Raw genomic sequence first — 23,329 nt, forward strand, 5'->3', positions numbered from 1 at the left:
TTTTAGGTTCATAACAAAACAGAGCAGAAAGTACAGAGAGTTCTCCTATCGCCCCCGCCCTCCCCCGCCCCCCAGACTCCCCCACTATCGCCATCCCCCATCAGAGCGGGACGTTAGTTACGGTCGATGAACCTCCACGGCCGGGTCATTAACAGAGTCTACGGTTCACATTCGTCTTCACTCTTGGTGGTGTGCATTCTGTGGGTCTGGATAAATGCATAATGACAGGTATCCACCATTGTGGTATCGTATAGAACAGTTTTCCTGCCCTAAACGTCCTCTGTTCTCCACTATTCAGAATTTATTAGTTATGTACAGTGTTACTGAGGTGACTATGTAATGAAAGTGCTTACAGTTTTAATGTAATGCTCATCACCAAAGCAGGTACAAAAGTTCTATTTTTTCTGGGATTTATCATTATTATTAAAATCATTGTAACTACTTGCTGAGCAGAAAGGAAGAATTAGAACAGGTGTGGCATTTGTGTCCATTACTTTTACAACCTGGGCCTTGAAAAAGAGGGTCTCCGCTCAGAAGCAAGCAGAGCCAGACCGTGATTTATTTCCCTTGCCAGGGAGGGCATCGACCAGTCCTACCAGCTCCTGAGAGACTCGCTGGATCTGTATCTGGCCATGTACCCGGACCAGGTGCAGCTTCTCCTCCTTCAGGCCAGGCTCTACTTCCACCTGGGGATCTGGCCAGAGAAGGTAATTATTTTCCTTTGGTGCTTTGCTCCTGCCTGAGAGAGGGAAATTCTAGCTGGAAAGGCGGCTCTCGGAAGCTTACCCTTGCGTCAGCCTTGGGGATAAGCATAAATTGATTCGCTCTCCTGATCTTGACCCATCAGTTAAATGTTTTTGGTCTCCTTTATTCTAAAAAAGTTGGTTATACTGCTAGGAGTTGCCTGTTCTCTTTGTGGCCCGTGCCTTAAACCCCTAGAACCACAAGGCCTCAGCTCTGCGATTCACCCGCTGCTGCCCAGCACGTGTTTGCCCCAGGTCATCCCAACTCCGCACAGGGAACCAAAACTTTAGATGTTCCTGGTCCAGCTGTGCTGGTAGCGTGGAAGCGGACCGTGCATAAACACCCCTGTTTGACAAGGAGAAAATGGATCTTAGCTGGATTCTTCGGGTCCGGCTGCTGGCCTTGAAGGACTGTGTCCGGCTGTGAAAGCTGTTGAATTCTGATACGGTCGCACTCGGGCTTCTGTTTCCTGACGGCCCCTGCGGCCGGCGGCAAGCACTCTGAGAGGACCGCGGTGACTGCGGGGAGAAACGCTCCTCAGGAGCTGGGGAGGCGGCAGGGGTGTGCGTCCAGCGGCCCCAGCGTGGGAAGCAGCTGCGCGTTTCCGTCATGCCCTGGCTTTGCCGTGTAATAGGCTAGTGATCCATTTTGTCTGTTTAGAGCAGCCTGCAGAGACATCGCCATAAAATCATCTGCTTTTGTTATTAGAGAGTGGTAAATAGTCTGACTCCACATTGCATAGATTTATTTATTTATTTATTTTAATATTTTATTAACTTATTTGACAGAGAGAGACACAGCAAGAAAGGGAACACAAGCAGGGGGAGTGGGAGAGGGAGAAGCAGGCTTCCCGCGGAGCAGGGAGCCCGATGCGGGGCTCAACCCCAGGACCCCAGGATCACGACCTGAGCCGAAGGCAGACGCCTAATGACTGAGCCACCCAGGCGCCCCCACACTGCATAGATTTAAATTGGCTCATTTATTCCCCACTTCAGAGATCTCACATAGTTCTAAGGAAGGGCGGGTGCATCAGTAGGAAAGTCCTGAGGGACCTATCTTAAGATGCCATGTGTCGTCCAGGTAGCAAATGTCCTCCCAGAACATCCTGTGAGCTGGTAGAACTAGATTCTCGACTGAAGCGACCGTCTATTTCCCAGGACCCCCTTGTCCAGAGCTCGATTGTTTGTCTTTATTTTTTACACTTTATTTTTGATCCTGGGGTCTACACAACTCATTCCTGTCACTTTTTTCTTTAATTAAGGAATTTTGTGATAATTTGTAGAATGCAGAGATCCTCTCAGAGGATGGCTTTTTATAAGTAAATTCTGTACTTTAATGACACATCAGCCTTAGAAGGGGTAAGGTGAACCTCTGCTCTGGGGGAAAGTCTGCAGGAGCTCTCACGTCCTTACCTTTGATGACGGACTCGGTTTAGTGCTCACGATGCCCCCTGGGGAAGTACCGTAGTATCCTCCAGGAGTGCTGTCCTGCCAAGCAAATGTCACTAAAACAAGTTCCACATTGCTTATGCACAGAACATTCTTCCTCAAGACGACCATTCATTTGCTTCTGGGATCGAGCACCTAGACGCCCCCTCATTTGGGAATGAGGAATGCAGAGTGGCTCTTTTCCCAGTGCTCCGGTGACTCCCTTTCGTCAGTGTGTCCTTGAGCTCGGGGAGTGACACCGGAGACAGCAGCAAAACCAGGGCTCCTGAGGAGGCAGAATCCAGGGGACACTGAAGCAATGAGAAAAGGCTCCTCTCCAGAACAAGGGTTTGAGTTGGACCTTGGAGGGTGGGAAACCATTTCAGAGGACAGAAGAGTAGGTTATTCCCACCCGTCCATGGCACAGAGGTGGGCCAGCTCGGTGCTGCAGGCCCGCTGGACAAGGGTTTATGTACATACACATGTGCGTATAAACATGAGAGTGTGTGAGTGTGTGTAAAATATTTTTTGGATCAGTTTCTGGATAGTGTGGAATTAGTGTGGCCTTATTAGGGAAAAGGGAAACATTTCCAAACTGGGAAGACGGGAAAGTCACCTTGTTTTCAATTGAAGTAAATCAATCAGGAAGAGCTAAGAAACAGGTCCACTGGGTCACGGTGGCCGAAATCCAGGGCTGCTGTGGCCGCGCTGGAGAGAGAGAGTAGGATGGCTGGATTTTGAAAAGGTCGCTGGCGCTTAGCAGATACCTCCTTCCAACCCCGTAGGGTGGGTGCTGGGTTTTTGCCATTCTGTAAATAATGAAACCGAGGCGGCAGAAGTCGGGTAACCTGCTGAGGCCACCCACACAGGCGTTGATGGCTCCGGAGTTGTGGGAGGGCAGTTTGGCACCTGAGCCCACCCTCACGCCTCACCCCTGTGGGCCAGCAGGCTACGGGGCGACGGTGAAGCCCGCGCCCGGGCACGTCCTGCTTCCTGCTGCTGGACCTCCCTCCTTGCTCTACATCTCGCTGGGAAAGATGTCCTTCCAGTTTTCCAAGGCAACCCTCTGTGCTCTGGATCCCACTGTGTTTTCCTCTGTCTACAACTCCCTGTTTCTGCTCTCTGCCATCAGCATTCTGCTGACTCCAGTATCTCTCATCTTTGGGAGAGAAGATAAAAAGCACGCCTGTGACAGCCCCGCAGGCATCCCCTGCGGCTGCCTCCTTATCTCTCTCCTCCCTGCAGGGCTCAGGCCCTGGCCGGCCGTGTGACCGTGCAACCGTGCTGTGTGATGGCCGCCTGCCTTGCCTCCCACGCGTGCCCCAGAACATGGCGATCATTCCCCCTGCACACACGCCGCTCTTGCCAAGGGAGCCAGTGACCCCTTTTTACTGAAACCATTCTTGTCACCAGACCCATAGATACTCGTCTTTCCTTATCTCTCTCGATCACTGGGACCGCTCGCCACTCAGAACCCTCTGTGCCTTTGACTCTGTGGCCCGTGGTTCTCAGGCTCTTGCTAGTTCCTTATCCGGTGTTTGTTCCCCAGAGGCTCCGCACTGCGGGGTCGTTTCTTAGACTTCTGTTGACTCTACACCTTCCCCCGAGGTGATGCCGCCTGGCCTCCTTGCTTCGGTTACCATCTGTAGGCTGACAGCTCCTGACTGACGTCCTGCCTGGACCCTGGGCTCCAGACCAACACCCCCCGTGTCCGCCGCACATCTGCACGTGGCTTGGTCTCCTGGGCTATTGCAGAGGCCGCCTGCCTGCTCCCCCTCCCTCTTAGACGCTTTGGACGCGTTTTACACAGTGCAGCCGGGGCCACCTTCGTAAAGTGCTCAGAGCCCTCTGAGGGGCTACCCCAGGGCCTTGCAGATCCAGCTCATTCTCTGCAGGAAGGCTTAGCAGGTTCTCGGGGGTCTGGCCCAGCCTGAGCTTCCTTGGCTCTCACGGTTGCCCCTTCGGTGCTTCGCTGCCCGGCCATGTCCTCCACTCATCCCTGGTCTCTTGCCTTGGTCCTTGGCACGGCCCGCAGCACCGCCTAAAACGCTTTCCTTAGCCCTCAGTCCCATTTGCTGGCTACCTTTTGCCGAGCTTCAGCTTCAGCTTCACCTCTGAAAGCCCTTCCTTGGTCCCTCCACGGCAGTCAGCTTCCCACGGCCCACCAGCCGTGTGCTCGTCCTTTCGAAGACCTTTCTGTAAGCGTACCGTGGCTGCTTGTTCACCGTGCCTTCGCCATGGACTAGGCTCTCCAAGGACAAGGACCACATTTGCTTTGTTCTTCACCGTAGCTACTCCCCTTGCTCTTAACACCATTCCCACGACATGGTAGGTGCTCAAAAAGATGTTGGAATGTAGGATTAAGAAGTGTCAGAATTTCATTAGATAATGAGACAGAGGATGTCCAGCTTTTCCAACAAGGAAGACTGGCCACATTAAGAGTGAGTGAGTGGAGAACAGACTTGTTTCAGGGGCAGGGGAGAGTGCTCAGTGTGGGTTATGTTGGATTTGATACAACCTGGGGCCATCAAGGGCAGCTGCCTGAGGGCATTTGGCAGGGGCTCCCCACATCAGCACCCGGTAGCTGAAGCCCCAGAAGCAGCAGAGACCACAGACAAGTGGCTGTCTGAGGTGTGAAGCCAAGCACATCGTAGAGAGCCACGGGGGCAACCTGTAGTTAGGACAGAACAGGGCCGGCAGACTCTGCCACGGGCTTTGTGCAGTTTCATCAAAGGCACATCTCGAATAAAGCCCATTTGTTTACTCTGCTTTCCAGCCGCAGGGGGCAGAGAAGAGTGGTTGGGTTGGAGACCATACGGCCCACAAAGCCTGAAGTATTTGCTCTCTGGCTCTTTACAGTAAAGGTTGCCAATCATGAGTGATAGACCCCCCCGCCCCCCCCGGTTTTTAGATCTCTATCCCCAAAATTGTGGGCTCCTGGGATTACTGGCCTAGACATTTGATTGGAGACATCATGGCACCCCACCATCAGTGCTGTCCTTCAGGAGCACACCAGGGCCCCATCCCAGTATCTTTTCTGTTTCTGCCCTCTTCCTTCACCCTGTCATCCACACATCAGGAGAAGGAGGCCATAATTACCCCTGAATCTTGTCTCCTCCTGATACTCGGAGTGAGTTGGAGACTTCCTCTGTGCTTAGAAGAGTTATATCTGTTACACTTAGCTGCCAGGGAGGGGCTGCTAGTTCAGGAGGGGGAGCTGTGTCCGCAGAATGTCTCGGAAGTGCAGTCAAAAGTAACTGTGGTCGACCCTTGTGCAACCCCAGGGGTTGGGATGCTGGCCCCCGATGCAGTTAAACATCCACATATAACTTGACTCTCCCAGAACTTAACTAGCACCTTGCTGTTGACCAGAAGCCTTACTGATAGCAAATAGTTGATGAACATATTGTATGTGTTATAGGAAAACATACTGTATTTTTATAATAAAGTAAGCTAGAGGAAAGAAAATATTACTAAGAAAATCACAAAGAGAAAATAGATTTACAGCCTTGTGCTAGAAACAATCCTCGTGTAAGTGGACCCACGCAGTTCAGACCCGTGTTGTTCAAGGGTCAGTTGTACTTGGAACTGCGTACGGGAACACATGGGAAGCCATATGCAAGCATAGGAAATAGAAGCTCACCATTCAAATTCCATGCTTTTAGCTACAAATTGTAGGATAAATATTGTTTGTGTCCCCCAAATGAAAGCACACTACTAGAGGTGGGATGTGTGTGGAAATTAGCTCTCAGTTGCTACTGGTTGAAGCTGGGTTTGAGGCACTTAGGGTTATACCATTCAGTCTATTTTCCGGACAGTGAATTAAAATGCTCCTGTTCTCGCTTTGGTAAGATGGTGGTTGAGACCTGAGATTGAAGAGTCAGCCTCAGGTCCACATCCTCCCTCCCCTCACAGCCTTGGGACCTCAGGCAAGTTCCTTAACTTCACAGTGTCTGATTCCTCTTCTGGAAGTCCACACTGATGGTACTGCCAACCTTTCAGCTTGGGAGGAATAAATGAAGTAAGAGACATGACCGGCTGGGCACAGTGATCAGCGGAGAAGCAGTGTTCAGTAAATATGGAGATCCTGCAAGACTCAATCTGGAAGGCAAGATTAGGTTTTGGAATAACATCCTACATTGCGAAAAACTAGTTTTCACAACACTTTTACTGGGTCAAAATATATCAGGAAAATAGGACAGTTATTAATCATCTTTTGATAAGTGAATAAACTAATTTAAAGGTAAAACCAGCGAGTTTGATGGATCTGGGACTAGAATCCAGGTCATTCTGTCTGCTCGCATGCTGTCTTAGGACTCTGTAAAGAGGAAGAGATCCTGTTCCCCAAGGAGGAACATGTCCGAGAGCCTCTGCTGAATGCTGTAATAGAATGGGCGCTGAATGATTGTGTGTGTGTGTGTGTGTGTAAAACTTTATTTGAATTTGCATTTTACCTTAGAGGCCCTGTGTACAGTAGGAAAAACCGTGACCTTGGAGTCAGACCGTTCTGCTGCTAGCCGCTTAGTCATTTCCATTCCACAGAGACGTCTCTCCTTGCCCACTTGAGTACAGCGTTCCACTGGGAGTTACAGTAATTGAAACGATCAGGACGCTTTCAGAACCTGAGACACCTCTTCATCAGCTCAGCTGATTTGCATCACTTGGGTCGCTCCTCTGTCGCCCCTTCCACCTTGTGCAACAGAGGCCGCTCTGTCAGATGTCCCCTTGATCTGGACCAAAGCAGCTTAGCAGTTCTTTTACCTCTCAGTTGCCCAGTGGCAGTTTAAAATCGTCTCCTTTCTGTGTATGAAAAACGGAATCCCCAAGCTGACCGAGAGTGTTAGAACCTTTTAGAGTTCTCTAATCCAGATGTGCCCATGGGTGGCAGGCCTGGCCTCCTTTCCCCATGCTTATTCCAGCATGCCGTGTTTCTGAGTAACTCCCCTGTTCCCGCAGGTTGGACTTGAAGGTCTGGGGCCAGTGCCCAGCCTTAGAAGGGAGACCACCAACTCACAGACACGTGGGCCATCAGCACGGCCCCGCCTTGCCGTCCTTTGCCAGGTTATGTAGGTCTAAATCCTGTGCCGTGAAAAAGAAAAGGCCTAAATGAAAATATTATCTCCTAGTCTTTCTGTCTTGTCTTGAAGGTGCTTGACATCCTCCAGCACATTCAAACCCTAGACCCTGGGCAGCACGGGGCGGTGGGCTATCTGGTGCAGCACACGTTAGAGCACATTGAGCGCAAGAAGGAGGAGGTGGGCGTGGAGGTGAAGCTGCGCTCCCACGAGAAGCACAGAGACGTCTGCTACTCCATTGGGCTCATTATGAAGCATAAGAGGTGAGTGCCTGTGGTGTCTGTCCCCACGCGGCTGCAGAGGACGCGCGGCGTGCCCCCGAGCACGCTTCTCAGGAGCCACCGCGTCCCAGTGTCCACCGCAGAAACCACCGAAGGCCGAACTGTTCTGAACTGGATCTACGCTTTTTGTTGTCGGAAGGGACTCGCTTTCCTAACTGCGAGTCTTCTAACGGACGATCTGTAAGCAGCGAGTTTTTTTTTTTCTCATTTCCTCATTGATGCTTCTTTTCATCTGAATCCCCTTGAATCTGAGTTGTGGGTAGGGTTTGCTGGGTTGTCAGGCATGTGCGTGGTCGATTACTCGGCGAAATTAAACTGTCTCCACGGCAGCTGTGCTGCATGTCGCACCGGCAGGCTGGAGCAGGCTAGGAGGGGAGGGTTCCTGTTCTCACCGACCTGTGTTCTCGCCAGACCTTTGAGAATGGACTTACGTGGTAAATGACAAATAGAATTTCATTGTGGTTTTCGTTTGCATTTCCCAGATTGCAATCTGATTATGCACATTGACTAGTAAATGTACAGAAAGAAGCTCCTTCAGGTTTCCTTTTAGGAAGCACCTCTTCAAGTATTCTTATTTTTCACCTGAGTCCTTTGTCTTTCTCGTTGGTTCGTAGGCCTGTGTCCTGCCGCTAGTGTCTGTATGCGTATACGTTGCAAATACCTTTTCCCAGTTTGGGGCTAGTGTTTTTCATTCTTTTATTGCATTCTTTTTTTTTTTTTTTCCAACTTCATTATGGAAATTTCAGACATACATCAGTGGAGATGAGTGTAGTGAACCAAGAGATGCTCCCATACCCAGCTTCGGCCGTTGTGAGGGTTAGCCTTCGCTGTCCCCCACCCACCCACCTCCCCAGGCCCGTACGAGACATTATTCCCTCTGTGACTGTTGTAGTACGTGTACGTAAACGGTAAAGGCTTGTTCTGTTGTTCCCAAGTACATGTACCATCCTCTTGTCGTATCTAAAGAAAGACAAACAATTCCTTCGTCTCGTCACGTCAATCTTGTCAGAGTTCCTGTTGCCCCGGTTGCCTTGTATGTTTTTTAACAGTCTGCTTGGATCTGGCTCCTGTAATACTATTAAATTGATCGAGTACTCTTTGCCTTTAGGGGCTGAATTTTTCATACCTGGTTTAAGGAATCTTAAACCTGTCCTGTGTCATGAAGCTATCTTTTATATCTAGGCCTTTGTCCCACTAATATTGTGCATTGCTCTCAGGCCTGAGTCTTGATACCCTCCATTTGGATAACCAGTTGTCCCATGACAGTTGGTTGAAGTTTATTCTTTTCCAACTGAGGTATGCTATGTTGATAATAAGAGGGGTTTATAAAGGGGGCTAAGAGTGTCCTGAAAAATGCTTAAAAAATGCTTAGTAAACGCGGTTAAGTTTCTAAGGACGTGAGCTTAAGAGAACCAAGCCATTATTTATATATCCCATAGTCGCCACGACAGGGTCCCAGGGAACTGATTTGCCATTGCTCTTATGTTAATTAGGTATGGCTATAACTGTGTGATCTATGGTTGGGACCCCACCTGCATGATGGGACACGAGTGGATCCGAAACATGAACGTCCACAGCCTGCCTCATGGCCATCATCAGCCTTTCTATAATGTTCTGGTGGAGGATGGTTCTTGTAGATATGCAGCCCAAGGTAAGTAGCTAGTTCTTTGTGTACCTGTAATGACACGCAGGTGCATCTTAAGCACACATTTGAGCACCCTGCTATTGTGGACACAGCCATCAGTGTTATTTAGAGATGACAGTTGTTTCATGGCCAACCTCATCAGGGCTGATACTCTGCTAACCGTGGATAGGTGTGCCCATGCCATGGGTTAAATAGTCACCGCCCCCAGATTCTCCCCTCCATCACCACCATACCCAGGACCCTGTTCCAGTGCTGTTGCCAACCTCTGTTCTGATTGGTCATTACCTTTGCCAGTCAAATTCCCAAAAGTCTTGCTTGCCAGGCCTTGCAGTTGGCTCCCTCCACGCAAAGAGGGCCAGCCTGTGCCCTGCCCCTATGGCCTGTCGGAACTGGAGGGCAATGAGTGGACACTGTTGGGGGACACGGGACTGGCATCCAGCTGTGCTCCCCTGGAGAAGCCCTCGAGTGGCCATGATGGGAACTGCAGTCCACAGCACTGGCTCAGAGCTCCTGGTGGTCAGCAGGTGCTTGGTGGTGTTTGGGGCCACTGCCAGCCCCGATAGGCGCTAGTCCAGGGCACTCCCGAGGTGGGGACAGATGGGGCTGCGGAGGCAGGTTAGAGACAGATGCCTCCAGTGTGGGTCTCCCTTTTCTTTTTTCCTCTGTTTATTTATTTGTTTGTTTGTTTTAAAGATTTTATTTATTTGACAGAGACACAGAGCGGGAACACAAGCAGGGGGAGTGGGAGAGGGAGAAGCAGGCTTCCCACGGAGCAGGGAGCCCGATGCAGGGCTCGATTCCAGGACCCCGGGATCATGACCTGAGCCTTCGAAGGCAGATACTTAACAACTGAGCCACCCAGGCGCCCCTGTTTCTCCATTTAATGGGATGAGTTTCTTGCATGGCTACCCGTCAAGTCATTCACAGCTTTCATTTTATTAATAAAAATGAACACAAATGAGGGCACCCAGCTGGCTCAGTTGGAAGAGTTAATCTCAGGTCGTGAGTTCAAGCCCCATGTTGGGTGTAGAGATTACTTAAAAAAAAAACCAAACTTAAAAAAAAAAAAGGACATGAATGCTAACGTAGTGCTGCTCTGTGACAGGCAGTGTCTTAATGTGTATTAATTGCATTTGAGAACGACACTTAACCATCCTCATCGTCGTACTCATGTGTGAGGAAACTGAGGCATGTGGGCTCATTCACACTTCACTTAACAGAGTATGACTTGGAAGCCGGGACTCTGGCAGAGAGAGCACACCTTTCTGTGTCTGACCTCAAACAGCAGGTTTGACCTAAGTCCGTATTGTATTGGTAAAGGCAGTAACAGAAATACTGGATGTGTAAAAATCTCAGAAGTATCAGAAGGCTAGAAAGTTTCCTATTCGTGTCAATTCATCAGAAGCTGAGAGAGTTGTATAGAGAATCAAGAGAAAGTCTGTTCACTGAGGCTGCAGGTCACTTCACTTCCATCAAGATAATGGGGCAGTTGTAGAAGAGGGTCTGTGTGTGCCCGTGAGAAGGGGCCAACACGGATTTTATCTGACTTTTGAAGTTGTGCCATAAAAAAAAAAAAATCACATGGGGCGCCTGGGTGGCTCAGTCGGTTGAGTGTCCCCCTCTTGGCTTCGGCTCAGGTCATGATCTCAGGATCATGAGATCGAGCCCCATGTCAGGCTCCTTGCTCATCGTGGAGGCAGCTTGGGATTCTCTCTCCCTCTCCCACTGCCCCTCCCTCCACTCAATTGTGCTCTCTCAAATTAAAAAACAAAACAAAAAACCCCATCATACTAACAATGTCTAAAAACCAACAAATCGTTTAAAAATTATCAAATGACTTAGTGGACTCTTTGCACCCCCGCTGATCGTTTGGTAAGCATTTCCCATCATAGGTCCTAGAGCGTATCCCAAGAACAAAGGGGACTGTCCCTTCCTCAGCACTGCACTCCAGTGTCCACGGCTCCGCCATGTGTGTGCATTTTTTGCCCTTTGTGAGGGTTGATATTAAGACATCCAGTTTTGAGTTTCTAGAAAAATTTATATTAACTTTAAAATGGGCTTTTCAGAGTCGATAAAACTGGGTATTTGCTTTTAGGTGTTCTGAATTTGGTGTCTGTGTTAAAGATTCAGCAGTTCATCTCTAACAGATCTAAGGAAACATGCACTGTAAAGTGTAGAGTTATGATATAGTAATGACTTTGTAAAAAAAAATATACTACACTTAATATCTGATTGTAGTTTTACATTCTAAAACTGAGGCTGAGCTAAGTGATTGTGGGTAATATTAGCAAGTTGCCTTTTTTAGTTTTAAATTCTGAGACTCTCAGAAAATCTTTGACGTGAGCAACTGGCATTCCCCTACGAAAGCTGTCCATCTTCTGCCAGGGGTCCCTGTCGGCCCACTATCTCAGTTTCCCGGGTGTCTGCTGCATGCCGGCTCGGTGCTGTATCACGGATCTGGGGAGGGCCCTGGCCCTGTGCTTCAGAGGGCTCAAGGGTTCTTGCGGCACCATCTCTGACTTCTCTGTCCTTCCCCCTCCTCCTTGGTCCAGTTAGTCCACAGATGACACCAGCTCCATCTCCTGAATGTCTGCCTCTCGTGTTTCCATCCACTAACGGCCATTCCTGGCGCCTCTTCCTCCAGGGCCACAGGTATTCCTTGCCTGCACTGTGCCATCTTTCTCACTGGCATCCCCCAGACTCCCCTGCAGGGCCCAGAGGTGACCTGGAGCCTTCCTCACAGCCTCATCTCTGTTCCCACCGCCGTCATACTCCAGCCCAGCAAACTTTGTTGTTCCGTGAGACCGTCCTTCTCATGGGTCCTCACACAAGTGGTTGTCCCTTATGGACGGGCTCTCTCCCCCCACCCCACCCCCCACCCCGCCACTCTCCCACAGAGCTCAGATCGGGTCATCTGTCCCTGCTCTGAGCTCCCCAACACCCCGCCCCTTCTGAGTCCTCACACTTTTGGGGGAGTTGCAGTGTTTCCCATAGAACCATCTGGCTCTCAGTCCAGTAAGCTCCGTGAATGCAGAGCCAGAGCCCAGTCTGCCTGTCTGGTGATGAGTCCCAGCAGATGTTCACATCTCTCTGACGGACAAGCTTACAAACAGAAGTGCGTGTAAAAATGAGATGAGTCATTAATAAGATGCTAGCTTTTTTTTACAACTTTGGATTAAGAGCATTTTTCAAATATGCTTAAAATATAGTTAAAACATTGAATACCCCATATACCTTCCATTTGATTAAACAGCTAGCATTGGGCACCTGGGTGGCTCAGTCGTCAAGCATCTGCCTTCGGCTCAGGTCATGATCCCAGGGTCCTGGGATCGAGCCCCGCATCGGGCTCCCTGCTCAGCGGGAAGCCTGCTTCTCCTTCTCCCCCTCCCCCTGCTTGTGTTCCCTCTCTCGCTGTGTCTCTCTCTGTCAAATAAATAAATAAAATCTTTAAAAATAAAAAATAAAAAAAATAAACAGCTAGCATTTACCATATTTTTTTTTTATCTGTAGATAGAGATTTCAGGTTTTTGCTGAACCATTTGAGACTATTGCAGACATCAGGACTTAAATGCTGAATCATGTATCTTCTAAGAATAAGACACTTCTCTGCGTTACTGTGGTTCCATCACCACATGTAGCAAGTAACAGTGATCTCCTCTCTTATAGTGGGTCGGTGGTTACATTCCCCAGTTGTCACAGCATAACTTTGATAGCTGTTGGTTTGTTTTCACATCATGGTCCAGGCAGGATTCACACAAGTGATTCCACACGTGATTGTGTGTCTAAAGACAGTCCTCTCTTAGTAAAACCAGTTAGTTCCTTATTCCTCACCTTGTTTTCTTCCTCTTTTCATGTGACTTTCACTTTTTGAAATGTCCAGGCCGGTTGTCTTGTAAATTGCCTAACACTCTGGATCTGTCTCACTGTTTCCTTACCTGTATTGTCTGTAAACTGGAAGCTGATCAGGTCTGAGGCTGGAATAGATCAGGTTAATATTTTGGGCTAGAATGCTTCTTGTCGGATGCATGTGTGTCCCAGGCATTTTCTCCAGAGCCCCTGGTGATGTCCCACTGTTGGTAGGTGGAGTTTGGTCAGTTGGCTAAGATCTGTGTAAGGGACAGTTTTCCCGTTGCAACTAACACTGTGACATCCTGTGAATATCCTGTTCCCTGATAACCCTGATCCCTCATTTTGTTTTAGCACCTGTTGAATCTCCTTGCCTAAATTATTATATGAGAGTTGCAGAATGGTGATTTTCTACTGCTGTTGTTCTCCCTGCTTCTGTAAACAAGAGCTTTCCTGCCCACCTCCCCCTCTCTCCCTCCGCACTTATCCCTCTCTTTCTGTCTCTCTCACTTCTACCCCCTCTCCTCCCATAAATGCCTGGATTTTTACTTAATCAGTGTGTTAAAATCATTAGGGACAATTTATGCTCAGATTAACCCATGTTTAGCCAGTGGGAAACCTTGAGAGGCTAAATTTAAATTTAAAAAACACTGGGGGGGGGGCGCCTGGGTGGCTTAGCTGGTTAAGCGACTGCCTTCGGCTCAGATCATGATCCCGGAGTCCTGGGATCGAGCCCCACATCGGGCTCCCGGCTCAGCAGGGAGCCTGCTTCTCCCTCTGACCCTCTCCCCTCTCACGCTGTTTCTGTCTCGCTCGCTCTCTAATAAATAAATAAATAAAGTCTTTAAAAATAAAAATAAAAAAAAACACTGGGGTGCCTGGCCGGCTCAGTTGGTAATGCAACTCTTGATCTCGGGGTCCTGAGTTCGAGTCGCATGTCCGGTGTAGAGATTACTTAAAAATAAAATGTTAAAAAAAAAAACTTAAATATGTTTTTGAACATTTCTGGGTTAATTTATTTGCATCAGGTTATTTTGTTTCTAAATTTTTTCTTGATTTAAATTTTCAGCCTATGGCTCAGGTAATCCTATTAACTTGGGTGGAGCCCACTGATGAATGCTTCCCTAATTATAAGCTCTCCACAGAGAGTTGAAGAGTGAATTATAAGCCACCTGCGTGCGTGACATCCTCAAATAGTTTTAGTCTGCATAATTAAGAGAATTTTTCTCTCAGTATGTTAGACTATACCTAAATCCAAGTGAGGTGATAGACAGCATCTTGCATGTGTTTAGCTTTTGTTCCCACTAGGGGGCATGCTTTAGTACTTTCTGGACACCAGGGAGGAGCAGCACCTCCTATCTCAGCTTCCCTCTGTACTTCTTAGATACTGCAGAAAGTGAGCATCACAGATGGTCTGAATGGAAGTCAGCTGCCCATATTGGAAGGTCAGGAATTCACTGCAGTGTGAAAATCCAGTTCTTACGGGTGTCTGGTATAGAAGGAGCAAGCGCCTCAGAGGATGCTTGGTCCGTGCTACGCCTCACCAGGCGTCAGCTCCCCTTCCCGTCATTTGTCTTACACTTTGGAACAAGTTTCCACCCACAAGCAGTCCGTGGCAATCTCCACGTGCTGGCGAGTGTGTGAGGAGGCCCCACGTGAGGGTGGAATATACATTTTCAGCCATTACAGAGGGGGGGTAGGGCTGTTTGTTTTAAGCTGTGAATATTTCAAATGCTCATTCTCCTGTGTCCCAGCAGTCCCACCCCTGGGTCCCTCCACTGGAGACACACCCCCACGGGTGTCTGTGTTCTTGTTACAGTAGGACAAAGGTGTCATTCATGAAGACTCCCCTGCTAAACTGGGGTCTGTCCAAACTGTGGAATGCTAAGCTGCAGTTAAACCAGTTGCAGATAAATGTTTACAGTATGCTTCCTATAAACACACCTAAAACAATACCAAATTCTTTTTATATGTAGTTATTTTTAGTTACTTCTATTTGTTTTCACAGAAGAAGGGCTAGAAGGATACACTCACAGTGGGTGGTTTCCTCTCGGGAGGGGAGGACTCTACGTGATATTGCCATAGTTTTATAGAACTATATTTATGTATCTGAGTGGGTGAATTTTTTTTTTTTTCTAAGTAGGCTCCATGCCCAACGTGGGGCTTGAACTCATGACCCTGAGGTTGAGTTGCATGCTCTACCAACTGAGCCAGCCAGCTGCCCCTGAGTAGCTGAATATTTAAAATAAAATAAGCAGACATATTTCTGTAAAAATGTCAAGGAGATTGGGAAAGACTTAAGATTTTTCCAGGACTTTTAAGTAGGCCCTGTTTGATATTTTGTTCACTTGTTTTATATTGCTTAGATTTCTCATTCCTCCTCAGGTAAATTTTTTTTTAACTTTATTTAGTGGATTTCCCTCTCCTAATGCATAGTTGCCATCTTCATTATTTTTTCTCCTCAGAAATGTTTTTATCAGGGCGCCTGGGTGGCTCAGTCAATTTAAGCATCCAACTCTTGATTTCAGCCCAGGTCATGATCCCAGGGTCCTGGGATTGAGCTCCTACTTAATACACAGAAAAACGGGGAAGGAGAAACAATGCTAAAACACATGTCTGAATTCTTTCGAGTGGTTGCTGTCAGCATGTTGGTCTAGACAGTTCTCGGGGGGGGGGACAGTCCTGTGTATTTCTTTAGCAGTGGCCCTGGCTGCCTCCCACCAGATGTCAGTGGCAGCCCCGTGGTGACAGCCAGATCTGCCAGGGGCAAAATCGCTCTTAAACAGGCAACAGAGCCGTTCTGAATTACCGATTTGAATTCTTTTTAAATATTTCCATCCTGCCTGCTAATGACAGGTAATGATGGTTCCTCCAAAGCAGAAGGGCTTTTTTGCCTCTTGGTGGTAGCTCCAGAGTCTTGATGCCGCCCCCCCATACTCCTGCGTTCCTCTGCAGGGGACCCTGAGGCCCTCGGTCGCTGCCCTGGCTGAGGCGCCGGGCCGTGGTTCACCCCGTAGGCCTGCCCAACGAGGGCCCACCTGCAGCGCTGCCTTCGGGAGGAGGGGGTACCAGGGGCAGATGCCGGCAGGCGCGTGCTCTCAGCGCTGCCTTCGGGAGGAGGGGTACCAGGGGCAGATGCCGGCAGGCGCGTGCTCTCAGCAGTGGCATTTGTGAACATCTGTTAGGAACCTGTAGCACCTAAAGAAGGTGAGATCTCTGCAGAGATCTCGTTAACGGTGGCTGTCAGGGTTTGCAGACTACTCGGTCTCCCTTTTGAAGAACCTCGGGCTCCTGTGTCAGCCAGCGCGTTCCCTGCCAGGGCCGCTGCGAGCCCTCGAGGCAGGCCCCAGTTCTGCGTCCCTGCCCCCCTGCCCCTGCTCTGTGGTGTGTCTCCTACTCTGACGCCCTCAGCTCTGGACCTGGGCTGTCGGGGTTCGAGTCCCAGACGGCTCCTGGGCCAGGGCTTTCGGTCCGTGTCGCAGTTCACTCAGCTGCAGACGGGAGTGCCGACGGGGGCCTCCACGGGCAGTCCGTAGCTGTGCTGGTGCGTGGCCTCCAGGCTCGCTGTCCAGCAGGGCGGCGTGTTCCTGCCCCTTCCCTCGCAGCGCGTGGGAAACGGGGCTCTCCTCTTGCTGGCGGCCTCGTCTTCTGAGGAGCGGATGTGCCGTTGTGAGCGCAGTGAACTGCATTGCGCAGTCCGGCCGCTCTTAACGCGCGCGCTCCTAAGTGAGGGTTCGGTGGCCGCGCAGCGTTCATCTCTGCGCCTGGTTTGTACGCGTCTTCTCAGGAGCCCCCGGTGTACCTGAGCGTGTTCTACGAACTGCAGTCTGTTAGCACAGAATGTCTTCAAATCCCTTCCCGTCTTGCGGTAAAAAAAGAAAGTTAACAGATTGAATCCTGCAACTCCTTCCCCCTCTCCCAACGCCAGGTCAAGTCACTGCTTCCGAAAGATGCTCCTGGGGAGGCTGGGGACGCACGGCCTCTGGGTGGAGGGGGCTGAGCGCCCTGAATGGGCATGTCAGGATGTTCAGCCAAGTGTCGAGGGCTGCACTGCGTGCGTTAGACTCGCTTGCATTAATCCGAGTGCAGGGCTGTGCAGGGTGTGGTTCTGTGTACGTCACAAGTGACACTGCCGTGGTCCCCGGTCAGAGCGGGAGGGTCCGCCCGGCCCCGCGCCTCTTGGTGCCAGGTCGTGGGGGGCACGGCTCGGCGTCTCCTGGGCGTGGGGGGCGAAAGACACCATCCTTCCATTGGGCTTGAGGGGAGCCGTTTTTCAAAGTGTTTGGAGGGGGGGAAGTGATGTCAAGGATTTCAGCCTTTTAAATACCTTGCCTGTATTGTCATCTGTTTGTTTTAATCATTCTGTTTTAAAGGAGTCTTTCTGTTTCTCTGGTGGCAGAATGGCTAGCAGGGGGAGGAGGTGGCATGGTTTCCTAGGAGACCGGACAACTAGTGATAACCCACATCCGCACAGGTTGGAGGTGCGAGCCGCTCGTCGGCTCCTCCCACGGGCTCCCGAGGAAGCACGCGGCCAGTATTGAAGGGAGCTGGGGGAGGAGTGCGGTCTGTGTGGGAGCACTCCCATCAGTAGACAAGAAGGATGGCAGGTGCGAGACTTGGAGCCACACGGTGTGGAGGCTTCCCAGGTCCAACCTCTGGCAGATGATGCGCAGGCGCCCTGGTCCCATAGGCTTGGCTGTCGGTGCGATCAAGTCAGAGGAACGTGATGAGTCTGTAGTTTGCCAGCCCCGCTCCCCTCCCAGGACCTCTTGCTCAGAGAATAGGAGAACATTCTGTTCAGTGTGGAGCTGGGGGGGGGCCCATCTGTCCGTCCCCCAGCGTCCCCCACTGTCACTGTCCTGTTACCTCCTCCAGATTCCATAAACATGTTTCTCCTTTCCCTCCATGTCAAAAATGCCACACGAAAGGGCTGAGAGATAGGAAGATGCTGCAGAAATGTCCGTTTTAACGGCAGTTGTCCATGTGCCTCTTTACCAACAGAAAACTTGGAATATAATGTGGAGCCGCAGGAAATCTCGCACCCTGATGTCGGACGCTATTTCTCAGAGTTTACCGGCACACACTACATCCCGAACGCAGAGCTAGAGATCCGGTATCCAGAGGATCTGGAGTCTGTGTATGAAACGGTGCAGAATATTTACAGTGCAAAGAAGGAGGACGTAGAGTAACGTCTGGTAGAGGACACTGCACCTTTGCCGCTGCCGCTGTCCTCCAGGAGAACAGGATTCCGGAAGAAGACGTCTCCACGGATCCCTCTGGATTCACACCACCAGGAAAGCCACTTAACCAGTAGTGCTGGTTGCCTCCTACCCAGTTTAAATAACGTGTGCTCTCCTCCGGCTGCAAAGACAGTGTTGCTCTCCGCCTACACTAGTGATTCATTTGACGGCCCTGTGTTCAGTGGCATGGCTTGTGTGCTTGTCCCGTGGTGACAGTTCGTGACATTCTGTCTTCATGAGGTCTCACAGTCGACACTCTTAGAGTCATTCTTCCTGCTCACTTCCCGTACGTCTGTCTCCACCTGTCTCAGAACATTTCATTTGCCAGACGGGGGGGGGGGGGTCCCATGTTGGCAATAACTTCTTTCTGATTTCTCTGCGGAACACGTGCAGTCCTGAGTCGGGGCTGCTTGTTTACCCTCAATTGAGTTGCTTATTCAGAGCGGGAGGCTGTGAGTGATCGTGGCAGCATCTGAGAGCTGGGGACATTAACAGACTAACAGTAATCAGAATCCTGCGCATTTATTTTTTCTAATATTTGAAACAGATTTCAGGCGTTTTATCTTCTCTATTTGAATTGGGAGAGTAACATAGCTTTTCCTTCGTGTTCCTCTGAGATTTATGCTCATCTCTCTGCGAATCCTTAGTTTTCTGTTTCATTACATAAAATCTTTTGAGAAAGTGCATCATAATGGCCTTTATGGATGGATTTTCCCACATTCATCTACTATTGCTCCCTTTAACATAACTACTTTCTTTTTCTTTTAATTTTAAAAATTGTTCCAGTATCATGAATAGATCTTAAGTCAGTGATGGGGTCTCTTTATAGTAGGAAGTATAATCTGGTGTTAAAATGTTTGCTTTTAGAAACCGTACACAGTGGTCTCCAAAGACCTGAAAAGAAGGTTTCACTTTTGTAATTGGAAAAAAGAAATAATGAACCTTATACGTTTTTTAAAGAGGAAAGAGGAGGTTCTGTGCCCCTGTCATCCCTTAGAATCACTCTAAGGCCCTTTTGAGTGTGGTGGGGGGAAACAAGGAGAACGTCTTTAATTTGAAGAGTGTTCGATCAGTGGGGAAGGAGGCGGGGGGTCCTGCTTTCTCGAAGCGCTGCTGTCTTGCAGATACCCCCTGGCTTCTGCCCTGTGCCCTTAGTCCCGGAGCGTGAGGGCACCGGGTCCTTGCGCAGCTCCAGGCGCCTGCCGCTTTCCACCTGCCTGTTCTCAAGCGAGCTAGCTAATTCGTAGTTAACCAGTAGAAGCTAACTCCTGGAGTTAGGACCTAGTTACTTTACTCGGAGTTGAAAAGAACCCAGTTGCTCTGGTGAGTGAGGCTTCAGGGGCTGGGATCCGGCCCTGCCTTGCCGCCCTCCTGTGCATTTGCATGCTGTTTCCCACGCCGTGTTTGAGGACTGCCTCTCGTCTAGCCCGTGGAAGCCCTGGGATGGCTGAGGTTTGGGGAAGCCAGCTGAGACCACTTAGTAGTACCTGGCGGCTGGTAAGCAGTTGTAGAGATGAGGGTCTGGCGGGCCGGCTCCTGCCAGCCTGAGTTAGCCTCGCCAGTGTCCACGTCCCTCGTCAGTCTGATCCAGAGCCTGATGGGTTAGATTTGCCTGGGAAATGTGACCACTCACAGCACCCAGCCTGCTGAGGCTGGGGGTCTTACACTACTCTCGTTTAAAGGTGAGAACTAGTTTAATCCGGAGGTAATACTAACCAGACGCATTACTAAGAAACTGTGGAGCATGCTGAGTTATAATTGATTTCCTTTTTTTCTTAGAGTAACATCAAAGCCAAGAAGGATGGTTTTACCTTTACTGACCCAGTGTAAATATGTATCTAGACTGTTTTTAAATGTGTTTCTTCATGAATGCTTCATTTGGCTCCAGGAAGCCTGTGTCACCTGTGTAAGTTGGTATTTGGGCACTTTATATTTTTCTAAAAACGTGTTTTGGATCTCCTGTACTCTAATAAATCATAAGTTTCTTTTTAAAATTTTTTCCAAAAGTTTCTCCATTTTAAAAAGCCCTGTTATGACAAAGTAGGACTTTCACGATGTTAAAATATTAAATATTTGGATATAGTAACTTCTTTTCTCTTCAAATGAATGCCAAGATTTTTTTGTATAATGATTAATAAATGGAACTTACCCAGAGAAACCACACAAGTGGCCTGCCCGGTTTCGTTTCGGAACAGAAAACCCGGCCTTGACAACGGCAGAATGTCCCTGGCTTCTCTTCTGATCCAAACATGCAAACATTTGCTCTACTGAATTTTTCCTAACGTTGGCGAGTGCACAGGGTACCTTTATTCCGTGGGCTCCTTGCCAAACATCAGTTCTGTAAGCCAGCTAGGAAGGTCGAGGGCACCTGGTTGTCACGCGAACGTTGCGGCTTGTCACCGATGTTACGGTCTGTGTTGTGAAATGGGAAGGGCAGGCACTTTGGGAAATGCAGGTTCTCGGTGCGTCGTTAACATTGATGTGATAGCTGCATGATGTGCCGCACGTCCACAGCGCCCCCCGGGGCGCCCGTTCTCTGGGGGATGCCCCTGCGTGCTGTGCACAGAGGACCGGGCATGGGCCAGTCCCCAGCGTCCTGTGCTGCGGTGGGTCTCAGACCTCGAACGTACTGTTGTGCATTGTGACTTTATGAGGGAGAATGTAGCGTGCCGTGTCTTCCCTACTTCTCAGACCCTAGGACTTTCCTCCCCAACACACACACACACAGCAGCCTTGAGGTGCAGTGTTTGCAGACGAATTTGGGAAACACTGTGTCCTCAGTTATGTCCAAAACTAGTCTCCGTTCGCCTCAGACTAGTTTGGCCAAGCGTCTTGTTTGAAAACCTTCATCTAATCGGATTTTGAAAGGCTGGCTTCATGTTGTCTCTGCCGGAACCTCATGACAGATCTCATTATAAGTGCATTTACACAGCAAAATTGTTTCATCGTGAAAACCAGCATTAATACCGTTGCTAAATCAGTTTTACATTTTCTAATATCTACTTAAAGTCTTGTTCTAATTTTTAAATGTCTCAGTCTTTCTTAACATATTGAGTCAAGCGTTCATGTTCTAGGCTTTCTTCTACCATCAGAAGGGGAGATGCTGTTTCCCTTACTCCATATTCCAAGTAAATAAAATTGGATTACCAGCAGCTTTTTAATTTAGAAGTATCCTGTGGCCATAATAATCAAGATGTAGCTCTTCCGTTTTTCTGTTTTTTTTTGGAGGAAAGGAGAGAATGTTCACCTAGACGAAATGCAGAATTTGGCTATGTGACGGTTTATTTCTGGAGATGTCAACAGTTGTCCTGCATGTGTTCTTTTGTCTTGCAAGCTTCCTTTGAGCCAGCCCTGGCCTAAACTAGAATCTTCACAGCAACCCTCTAAAGCAGGGCCAGGTAGTCAACACTTTTGTGGGCCTCGTAAGGTCACATGTTCTTTGTTTTCAAGAACGTAGAAGACCTTCTCAGCTCGAGGGCTGTAAAGAAACAGGCCGTGGGCCGGGTCTGGCCCGTGGGCCACAGTTTGCCGACCCCTGCCGAGGTGTAGGCCCGCCAGCATCCCCCCGTCCAGCCGGGCAGTCGGGAGTGCACAGCTGGCGGGACGCCCAGGTATCTGACCTCCGAGCTCCAGCTCTGGACAACCACACTACCGCCGACTTTAGCAACTACCTCGCACTGGTTTGATCTCTTGCCTTGCAGCCACTTTAACTTCTAAACGTTTCAGTTCTGACAACTTAGAATCTTGAGAGGAAAGGACATTCCTTCGGTGAATAAAATTCTGTGCAATTATAGAATAAATGTATTATGGCCATTTAGCGATGATTGTATTAGGGTAATGCTAGTTCTGTAATAAATAGACCCAAAAATGTCCTGTGGCTCGAACACAAAAGAACTTTCTTGCTCACTACCACGGGGCAGGGGAATGGGTTGGCGGGGGGGAGGGGGGTGTTCCGTCTGTCTGCTAGAAGCTTTGTGGCCCTGAAGGGGAGTGAGCAGGGAGGGGCACGTCTGGGAGGGTTCGATGCGCAGAGGCTGAGGGGGCGGCCCTTGGCACTGCCACTCGCATTTCACAAAGGAGGCTGGGAATGAAGACACGGAAACACGTGGCCAGTCCACTCTGGGTGTGTGCTCCCCGCAGCGGGACGTGCCCCCTCCCCAGGGAGACAGCCTCGATGAGGTCAGGCTGTCTGATGGCCGACACTGTTTGCAGTCCCCGCAGCAGATGACCACGGGAGGGAAGGGGAGGACGCCTCAGGCCAAGCCACATCTGTCCCCACTGCCTCGGTCACCAGACAAGGCACAGACCCACAGCCTGACTCCAGAGGAGGTTGGGAAATGGCCTCCCGTGTGCCCAGGAGGGAAAGGGAAGGTCTGGGGACTCTGCCTGGTCTGTGCCTCTCACCCCGAGCCTCCCCTACCCACTTCCTGCATCCTGCCCAGGGTCAGTCCAGCGTGGCTCCTTGGGGACCAGCCCCATGAACTAGAAGTTTTGACCCCCTCCCCCCAGTACCCGTTCAGTGGGGATGCAGAGGCCAGGCAGCAGCAGTAGGCACTCCCACTGGGAAGAAACAAAACGAAGGAGACACACGCACAAGCCGCTGTGCTCCCAGGGACGAGATCCTGCTGGGCAGGCACCCGGAAGACATTCCCCTTCCCCACCCCCCTCTGGACCCAGCCCTCCCTGGTCACCCCACTAGTACGGGCTGGGGGTGCATCGTCCCTGGGAGCTGGGCAACTTGCAGAGGGTGCTTCCTGCCTGGTGCAGGGTTTGGGGGCCAGCCCCAAGCTTGTGAATCCTCTGGCAACAATTCCCTCAGACACTTAGCAGGCTACTAACCTATCTGTGCCTAGGATCGTAGCCAAAGTTCTTTTCCAGAACTTCACGGGTCTGCTTTATTTCCTTGCGGCTCTGCCCCGTGCCTGTCTCCACCACCGCCCCCCCGCCCCCCTCTGACTTAACGATGGCCACTCTAGTCTGATATTCGCCAAAGCTGAGTCCGGCTGTTTAACGGGCCCGCGTTGCTCAAAGTGATTCTCGTCCTCGTCTCTTGCTGGGGCTCCACGGTTTT

At 50.0% G+C, this 23,329-nt stretch overlaps 1 protein-coding gene across 5 annotated transcripts in view; it reads left to right on the top strand.

Annotated features, from left to right (window-relative positions):
- Positions 1-22,129, top strand: part of FBXO21 (F-box protein 21) — a 46,786-nt gene extending 24,657 nt beyond the window's left edge. For 4 of the 5 annotated variants that reach the window (XM_036115847.2, XM_078060923.1, XM_078060925.1 and 1 more), the window contains 4 exons: positions 575-707; positions 7,298-7,509; positions 9,021-9,178; positions 18,020-22,129. In XM_036115847.2, coding sequence (XP_035971740.1) covers positions 575-707; positions 7,298-7,509; positions 9,021-9,178; positions 18,020-18,207 — 691 coding nt within the window. In that variant the 3' untranslated portion in view covers positions 18,208-22,129. The remainder of the gene's footprint in view (positions 1-574; positions 708-7,297; positions 7,510-9,020; positions 9,179-18,019) is intronic. The other variant, XM_036115848.2, reaches the window with a different exon arrangement.
- The last annotated feature ends 1,200 nt before the right edge of the window (positions 22,130-23,329 follow it).

Source organism: Halichoerus grypus, chromosome 13, assembly GCF_964656455.1.
Source record: "Halichoerus grypus chromosome 13, mHalGry1.hap1.1, whole genome shotgun sequence".
Lineage (NCBI taxonomy): Eukaryota > Metazoa > Chordata > Mammalia > Carnivora > Phocidae > Halichoerus > Halichoerus grypus.